This window comes from Ixodes scapularis, unplaced genomic scaffold (genome assembly GCF_016920785.2).
Source record: "Ixodes scapularis isolate PalLabHiFi unplaced genomic scaffold, ASM1692078v2 PGA_scaffold4__175_contigs__length_147842914, whole genome shotgun sequence".
Classification (NCBI taxonomy): Eukaryota; Metazoa; Arthropoda; class Arachnida; order Ixodida; family Ixodidae; genus Ixodes; species Ixodes scapularis.
The window spans coordinates 130,888,807-130,898,109 of NW_024609879.1; the positions used below are offsets into that span (position 1 = coordinate 130,888,807).

General features: G+C 42.6%; 1 protein-coding gene across 1 annotated transcript; it reads left to right on the forward strand.

The window, feature by feature from the left end:
* The first annotated feature begins 6,013 nt into the window (after positions 1 to 6,013).
* On the forward strand, positions 6,014 to 8,906 carry LOC115321470. The gene is made up of 3 exons (XM_029981692.4): positions 6,014 to 6,101; positions 6,867 to 6,911; positions 8,667 to 8,906. The coding sequence occupies exons 1-3, from the start codon at positions 6,032 to 6,034 to the stop codon at positions 8,837 to 8,839; spliced, it is 288 nt and encodes a 95-aa protein (XP_029837552.4). The 5' UTR covers positions 6,014 to 6,031; the 3' UTR covers positions 8,840 to 8,906.
* Positions 8,907 to 9,303: the final 397 nt, after the last annotated feature.

The following is a 9,303-nucleotide window of genomic DNA, read 5'->3' on the forward strand; positions in this document are numbered from 1 at the left end:
AGAAAACAGGTGTGGCCGATTTTGTGTTTTTTCTTCCGGACCTACAGTCACACACAGCTGTAGACTGAAGTGGGGTGACGTCAATGACGAGGCTCGCTCAGATATCGGTGGCTGCACGTATTAATCTTAGAGATTTATTAAAGATGTATTTTTGTGGTGAATTTGACCTTGTGAAATTTCAAAGTGTTTCTTTTTTCCAGTAAAAACGAGACCAACAAACTCGCCAGGGTCAGGGGCGCTCGCAAATGACATTTAGTATAGTCGCTGAACAAGTCCGCCGTTGACCTGGCCAAGTTTGTTGGTCTCATTTTCTAATAGAAATGGAGCTACGCGTTGAAATTTCCCAAGGTGAAATCCATCACTAAAATACACCTTCGATGAGAATTACATTGGTACGTTCAGGCGCCGGTGTTTTTCGGACGGTTTAGAGTAAGCTTTCACATTTATGAGGATACATCTTGCCCATTGAAATTTTTCGAGCAAATTAAACAAATAGCTTGCAAAAAAAAAAAAAAAGGGGCTTTCCTTAACTCTAACTTGGTCTCAAATATTTTCTGAAATCAATGCCGGTACTGCATATATGACATGAATCCTAGTTTAATGTAACCGTTTGCACTTTCTCATAGGTCGAAGAGAGCTTCAGCTGTGTTGTCAGTTACAACGGGTGCCACGGCGAAGTCACTCGTCCATTCATTAGAAAAAAAAAATGTACAAACGGACGGAGTCGTCCGTAGTTAACGCAGTAATTGAAAAGAAATCTGCTCGTCGATTGTGTTGGAGAGAGGAAAAACAAATGCTGAGCAGTGAGCGCATTTCCCGACCGCGTTCAGGCAGCCAACATAGCTTGGAGAGGGCAGAACCGGAAGCAAGGCAGGCCGTCAAAAACGCCTCTCCTGCTTGCCGATAGATGGCGCCCAACATTTGCGGAAAGTAGAGTTCTTGTATAGGCTCCCTACGGGAGCCAGAGTTGCGCATTTGTTTTCCCCGCGCCGCCACGCCGCTATTCGCCGAGATCCATCACGCGAGGAGCAAAGCATCCGTTGGCGTGCAAGAAAACCACCTTTACGGTCGCTCCGCCGACGTTTCTCTTGCCCCGGCGTATGTTCCCCTGCTTTCCGCCTCCTTTTCCTCCTCTCCTTTTTTCCATGCGCGCCGGCGCGCGCGGCGCCGCTAGTCGCCAAATTTAGTCACGTGAGGAGCAAAGCATCCAGCTCGTGCGGGAAAGCCGGCGCTACGGCCACGCGCCGAGGCTGAATGCGCAACTCTGCTACCGTAGGTAGCATATACAGGAACTCTAGCGGAAAAGGCCCATTTCGGTTAACCACCCATCATGTCGGAAACTTGGTTCGAGAATACCTGGGTAGGAAACTTGAGCAAACAAAAGGCGCCATATTATGGGAAGGAAAGGGCACGTTAGTAATAGTACAAGTAATTTTAGTACTCCCTAAAAGAAGTCCAAATACTCTTGTGAATTATTTCTAAGAAATTGATTGAAATTATTAAAACCTTATTGCAAAAAGTAATCAATTACAAGTCATTTGGTTACCTGCAATAGGAGTACCGTTCAAGTATGAATTAGACCAAATAAATTGCGATTCTCGTAGGTATACAATACCCGCGTGACGCTTTATTTGCTCCTTGTCCCTGTGAACAAAGCATTATATTCGTACCTAATTGTTTCCTAAACTACCTCATTTTTAAATGAAATATTTTTTTTCGAGAATAGGTTCTCTTTATGTACAGCAGGAAAACGAACTCGGATACTTTTTTTAGCGCTACAAGCTAAAAAATGTTTGTGCGTCTGCTTTTCCGCACACCACTCGGAGAGCCAATCAGCGCAACTTAGGGAGGCAGCTCAGCGAATGACAATGCCGAAACATATGTTTACACCGAAAAACGCAGTCTGAGTTGTGACATTAAGCAATGCAAAACGTCACGCTTGCATTGCTTAATAGCGAGTTTTAGTAGACCGTGTTTCCCGCTCCGCTGAGCCCCTCCGCTACCCGGAACTCTACAGCCAAGGCCATCGGCGCGCAGGCGCAGTGGCGGTTCCGCGCTCCGCTCTGCAGAGCGGCTGCACGAAAACGATCTACTAAAACTCCCCATTGTCACAACTCAGACTGCGCTTTTTGGTCTAAACATATGTTTCGGCATCGTCATTCGCTGAGCTGCCTCCCTAAGTTGCGCTGATTGGCTCTCCGAGGGTTGTGCGGGAAAGCAGACTCACGGGCTTTTTTTGGAGTGTACTTTCTCTGGGTTTTACGTAGAGATCAGAAGAATGGAGGGTAGTTTTCAATCGTACACATTACGCATAGCTTAAAATTTAAAAAAAAGAAAGCGCTAGTTTTGAGTGCATGCAATAACAAAGCACGCCTTGATTGTTTATGTTATGGTTTCTTCTGAGCTAATGTAAATAGTTTTAATCTGACTGGCTGAAACATTTCCGAAGGAAATGAAAGCAGCGTTCATTCATCGGGACAAAAACTGGCTTGTCGTGCCAAACAATGAAGTGAGAACAGCGGCATATCGCGGGTTCTGGGTTCACTCGTTATTCGACCTTTTGCATTAAACCTTTCTGTGGAACAGATGCAGTTCCATCATTGTACGGATGACAAATCAGGCCTGTCATTATGCTACTGCGACCAACCACCAGTGCTGCCGAGCGACAATTATTCTTGATTATCTCACAGGCGCATGCCGTTCCCAAGGGGAAATAAACAATGATCGAAACAACTAGAACAAATGTAAAAAAAGGACGATGAGAAATGTTATTTTTGAGACCACTGACAAACCGGATAGCCACCTGTCATATTTTAAGACTGTTAAGACTGCTTGTTACGCTCTATACAAAGGCACAATAGAACTGTCGAGTATATGAAAGTATAAACCCTTTCAGAAATTTAGTGTCATCTAGTGGCTCAAATATCAGTGTAAGTTTTTTTATGCTAATGGCGGTGAAGACCTACTGTCTCTGCGTCAACAGCAGAAGTACGAAAGTTGTGGGGCTCTTTGCAGTAGAGATTTTTTCTCTCTATTCGTTTCAGTATTAATGGTGTCAAGAATAAGTCTGCACGTATCACTTACTTGAGTAAATATGTCGATAATGTTCACCACATGTTGTGTCATGAGCTGCCTGCGGCGTGCCGAAACAGAGCATTCCAAGGATGCACATGACACCCTCAAATGTGTAGCTTACAGAAACTTAGACGCACATAAAAAAAAAGGTATATTCTTAAACGCCTTGTTACATATAAGATAGCCCAAAAGTTCAGTTGGACGTACAGCACTGACGTTAAATCCGACGGTACAAACTTTCACGAGTGTCTTGATAGCCGAGCAGTACAACTTATTCAAATAGCTGATGTACATGTGACTGACTGCAACAAAAAAAGTAATCGGGGTTTTCTTGACCTTACTGCAAAACCTCAGCGGTTTTTTTTCTTTTGTTTTTTGTAGTTTTCGTTACGTACTTCAGTTGTTTAATTTGTTATATCCCACCGGCATCAAGTCTCTCGTAAAAGTCGGTACTGTAAGTGAGCTCTACGTCGATCTGAAGTATTTGGCGTCGTATATGTGATAAGGGGTGTAATGGCTACACCCTTCTCTTTTTCCTTTTTTAATGTGCAAGTCTCGTCACGCTGACATCGAACAACAACCCAGCGATTTAACGACCGAAATTTTTAGGCTCCGCATCAGTGCCCCCCCCCCCCCCCCCCCCCAGTCTTCGATTTCTTCCTTCACCAGTCATCAAAAGCTATCCATTAGCAGTAGTGATGATATACACTTAGGTGATGATAGTTTTCGAGGTGGCCAGACTGAATTTCGGAATGGGTCCATTATCACCCACTGGAAAATAAAACGCGTCATTTAGGTCTTTTTTTTTTCTTTCTGAATGGCACTTTGAAATGTTTGCAAAACAAATGGGCCAAGCGTTAAAAATACGGATAAAAACGTTTTTGTTAACTTTGTTATCTCTAGCATCTACCTTCAGTAGAGATTTCATCAGTAAACTTTATTCTCAAATAAGCGGGTTGCTTATTTTTACGCTACCTTGCCATTGCTAACAATAATGTGCATACGATTGAGGGCAGTTTGTTTAAGGACAGAAATTTAACATATTCAATAAAATACTTATACAAAAGAAACGGCAAAATAAATTTCCGTTTCATTTCAAAACGGAAATGGCAAAACGTAATTGAATTTTTTTTATAATTTGGTTTTGCCATACTACGAAATCAATGCTCGGGTTGTGAATCATGTCCCTTCCCGGAACAAGCAAGGTTGAAAAACAGTTTGATGTCACGTACCTGATTATTTTTTGTTCATTATCAGACGTTGGGGTTCCGTTGAATTCGTAGAAGCTGGCACGGCGCGTACGGACGCCGTAAACGGAAACTATACACCGCAATTCGTTGCTGGACTTGGGAGTACTTACAAATGTCTAAGCGCATCGAATGAACTCTCAATTGGCCGCTCCAAAAGTCATCGAGCAGTATTTCTTACAAAGTTACCAATATTCTATTTCTTGTCAATAGGTGGTATTCACAAGGGGTCATATACGAGCCCACTCTTCCTAACCGCTTGTTTACGGTGTAATTAAATGCGATCATTAGAGAAGGTGATAACAACAGTATTTATGACGGGATATAAACAATGATTCGAACCATTAAATAGCACTGCGTCATTCATGACCATCTGAGGGCGAGCTAAAGCCAAGACATGTCCGTTCTCTTTGCTGTGTTCAATCGATAAGGATGGCACTTCGCTACTTAATCCGAAGCTAGTATTTTCCACACTCCTACTTATATCAGGTAACACCACCGCCTCTCCAGATAGAAGCATGTGTATACGAAAACGAACAAACCAAGATACAATATTGTTTCTACTTCATTCCTTGAAATACGAGCATGGTAACTGACAGTTAAAGAAACGCGGGGCATGGCGTGATCCGGGCATAATTTTTATCGCTCTGCGTCGAAGGAGATTACGACCTTCGCCGATAAGAGCATCGAAGAAGGAATCGCAATGCCAGAAACATAATATTCTTTAATTGACAGTGGCTGTACGGCGTGCAAGTTCTGGCCTTGGCCCACGTGCTTTTGCTGCCCCCCTCCCTCCCCCCCCCCCCCCCCTCCCCCCATCACGGCGCGCGCTTGGCTGCCTCGTCGTCGCGAAATTCCTGCGTGGTCTCTGTGTTGTCTTCTGATTGTCTTCTTCTGTGTTGTCTTCGATGCGCCAGAGACACATTTTGGAACACTTGCTGGTCGTACAAAGGGGACGTAGAAGTTTGGGGCAAGCTGATAAACAGGCATAACCAAAAACAAAAACGAACCCGAAGACGAGGACAAAGTAAAAGGTAACTGACGGTACACAGCGCTGTATCCTTTGGGTTATACTTTACTTTGTCCTCGTCGTCTAGCGGTGTTTCGTTGTTGTTGTTGTTGCTTTTAATTGCGATTGTTTAAAATTATTTTGTTCGTATCTTCGCAATGTGAACTTTGTCCCCGGTTTGTCCTTCTCCGGTCTCCCTCGGTTAACAGGTGGAGAATTTATATTGTAATAATCAGCCGTTGTACATGAGTGAAGGAAATTTACGAAATGGAGAATGACCATCACTTTCTAAAAAGGTGCTGTCATTGTTGCAGGTGTGACTTATTGCTTGACATCGCAAGCCTATTGGCGTAAACCTGTTTGTGAGAGTGACATGTGCTTTGTGGATTGGACACTTTACGATTAATATTGAGGATGTCTGTATTTTATTAATTTCATTATGCTCGGGAAGGTAAAATGAAGGTTTATCAGAAAAACAGGTTTGTGACTGCTTACTCTTACTAGGAATCCACGTCCATGACTTGCGGCCGAACGTTGTAGCTGCATTTATTTTTAATAATGGGATCAATATCTTGCTTCCTGCTCAACATCACGCGGAGCAGAGATTACATGGAATGTAATCTGTATAAAAGGAAGCATCTTACTCCGTAGTAATCATTATCTGTCGTCTTCTTCAACAGTCGTACAACAAGCAGAAATAATGGCAGCTAACTTTCTGAGCGCTTCAAAGCTGGTAGTCCTGCTGGCAGTCTGCTTCGTCCTGGTGTGCAGTGAGTATCTTGGACTCATATGATGTACGCATTGCTCTAGATTGTTCTGGAGTTTCAGTGCTTTGGAAAGCTTTCCAGGGAATATCTTTTATACGGGCGATTCTTAACAACTTGATTGTGCTATTTTTTGGATGAAGAGTCGACTGAATGTTAGTCTGGGGAGCTTTGCTATATTAACCTTTGAACGAGTACTATACAAACTGACGGCAGGTTATTTTACCTCTTTATGCAAAATTGACTTCTCTATGCGTCTTCTTTTTCGTTTCCAAGACAAAATCGACTTCTCTATGCGCTTTTTTTTTGTGTGTGTGTTATTATCTACGCCTGATACAGCTCCTGATTACGCGATGCGAAATTTTATGACAATATATTTCATCTAGAAATAAATGAAGCGGGAGGGGGGGGGGGGGGGGGGGGGGGGCATAAAAGGGAGACCGTTTCCACGCCTATTCTCACAGCGCTCTTTGACTGCTTTTAACTGCATTGATTCTGCATAAGTCCATGTACGACTTGTGGTTACCATGACAACCATGCTTTGCAACGCTTGGTACTTTGCGTTCGTTAACTCGGTGTCGTATCTCCTCACAAGGTACAAGGTAGTTAAACGCAGTCAAACATTGTTGTTAGTATGGTCATTTCAAATAAGAGTCTCCAGTAAAATGTGGCAACCCACGAAATAAACGCCCGACATGAGACTCGCGAATCTGAATTTGGTATCTTAGTTTACTTTATCGTGCGACCGATATGTTTTTTACTTGATTTCAGAAACTGTGGCTGCCGGCCCTCGCCATGTTTGCGCCTATCCTCAAAGTAAGTATGAGGTCTTCGTTCTTCTACGCTCACTGAGACCTTAAGAAACGCGGGGCGTGTCTTATTAAAATCAAGCTTCTTTTTCAAACTTTTGTTCTTTTTTGTTCTTGTTGGTCAATGCCATCAACCTCCTTGGTCGCCGACGCATGTATGTTATCCCCTTTTGGGTGTCTTCAGCCCCTTAGATCGAATATGTTGATCAGGGAATGGTGAAGGTCTGATTGAACAATGGTATTATCAGATAATGTTCTAAAGAAATGCTGTGCTTCACAACCAGAACCAGAACCGCATGGTATCAGTGGACCGTAGAAGAAAAAGCAAGACTATACTATGCAAAATCGGATTGCATTCTCGCCGCTACGGTCGTTGTGTATATATACGGTCCCTCCTTGTACACGTTAGTCGAAAGAAAAATGAAGTAACCGGTTACAATTACAATTACTCTGCCTTAAAAAGTATTCAATTAGATATTTTGATTTCTCGAAACAAAAAGTAATTGACCGTTACTTGAAAAAGTAACTGTTACTTTTCCGATGATTTCAGATTTTCTAATTGACAGAGTTTTCTGCCTGAAGTGAAAACGGGCATTTTGGTATCACACGTTATCGGCTCAGAATGAACGAATTATGAAGTATTTATATCTTTAATCCACCAATTTTGGTGAACCATCCCCCTGGCGGAGATTTGGTTCTAACATTCCTTTGTAGGAATCTCGTACGAACAAAACGCGACATTAGAAATAAGAAGGAAAAGAAGCAAGTTATGAATAATTTTAGAACTTTAAAAATAATCAGATTATTGTTGTGACTACTTTCTAATAAATGTAAGTAAATGGTTGAAAACTTACTCTAAAAACTAATGTATGAAGAGTAATTTAGTTACTTGCTATCGGTACTGTACAAGTTTGATGCGGTTCAGCCTTCAAACTTGGCTTTCCGCAATTATAATATACAGCACGCTTACTGAGAAAAATATGGTAAAAAACAAAAAAAAGGCTGTTATAGTCCCCTTCGCGCACTTCTAGCTGTTGAAGTTATGTATGCCCGTTATGCTAGTAGGTGCCGAATATGTCGCCACTGTCGTTTAGTAACTGTAACACGTTCGCCCCAAGCTCTATAGTTACCTTATATTTCTGCAACACTTCCCAAGAAAATGTTCTTCCAGTGAACCCAACATCAGCGATATGTCTGTGTTTGCTATATCTACGTTTAATAACGGTTAGTATTCAGGTTATAAATTAGGAAGACGCAGGAAAGAAAAAAACGAAATGAAGACTGCCGCGTGCTGTTGTATCGGCCGTTTATATCCCCTTTGTGTGTGTGTGTTTCTTGTGTGTTTCGTATGTTCTGTATTGTCAGTACTTTTTTGTCATTTTCGATGCTTAATAAAACCTTGTTCGGCCAATGCAAACTCAATTTGAAATATAAATCTGCAAAATTATGCGCGCGAGCAAAAATAAACGTAAAATAAAATTTGCTCTAAATATGTTTTTGGTGCTGATCAATATTAAATGATATATAAATAATGCTTCAATCGACTAAGACGAGACAATCAAAACATGGTAAATTCTTGCCTAGAAAACGACGTACGGCGCCGCATTAGAAGACAAGAAGACCGAAGAACGTATCACCAAGTAAGAGGCGGAAAAATATTTAACCACGCCCCTCGTTACCACTTAGTAACTATAACTGTAGCGATTACAAATGCGCTTGTAACAAGAAAACACCAAATTTATTTATTTATTTTACCCTACAGCTTGCACCGATCCGGGTCAAAACGATCCCAGCCACGTCGTGACAGCGACTGCACAGTACGACCCGACCACTAAGCAATGCGAGACCATCCCGTCGGAGACAGGACCTCACAACTGCCAGAAGTTCCCGACCATCGAAGACTGCGAGAAGAACTGCGTAGATGTTGGAGTGTAAACTGAGGCATGCTCTGGCAACCCTGAGAATACGCATGGTCGTTGACCCCGTGCTGTTATGGTGAAAATAAAGCGGTTCTCAAAAGTGACTTTTTGTCGATTGCACTCAAATAATTGGTGCAACACGTGCCTCAAGCATAGACGTTAGTAACTCACAGTTGTCAATCGATAAGGGCAGAGTGTACGAGCGTAATGTATACTTGTCCACGGCGCTCGTTGGTTTCTCTGGCGTTGAATGGGTGGATGGATGAATCCGGCTGAGCCCTTTGGATCGGGCGGTAGCTTACGCCACCTAGCCATTTTGTTTTACCATTTGTTTTACAATTTTTCTCCAGCAAAGTTGGCGGCACTTAGCGGCTAAAACAGAGAGCTGATTGTGGCGGCAGGTTCGCTCGCCAGCCTTCAGGAGCGAATCCTATATTCGACGCTCCTGGCGATCTAAACACGAAGCCGTGAAGGTAGGTT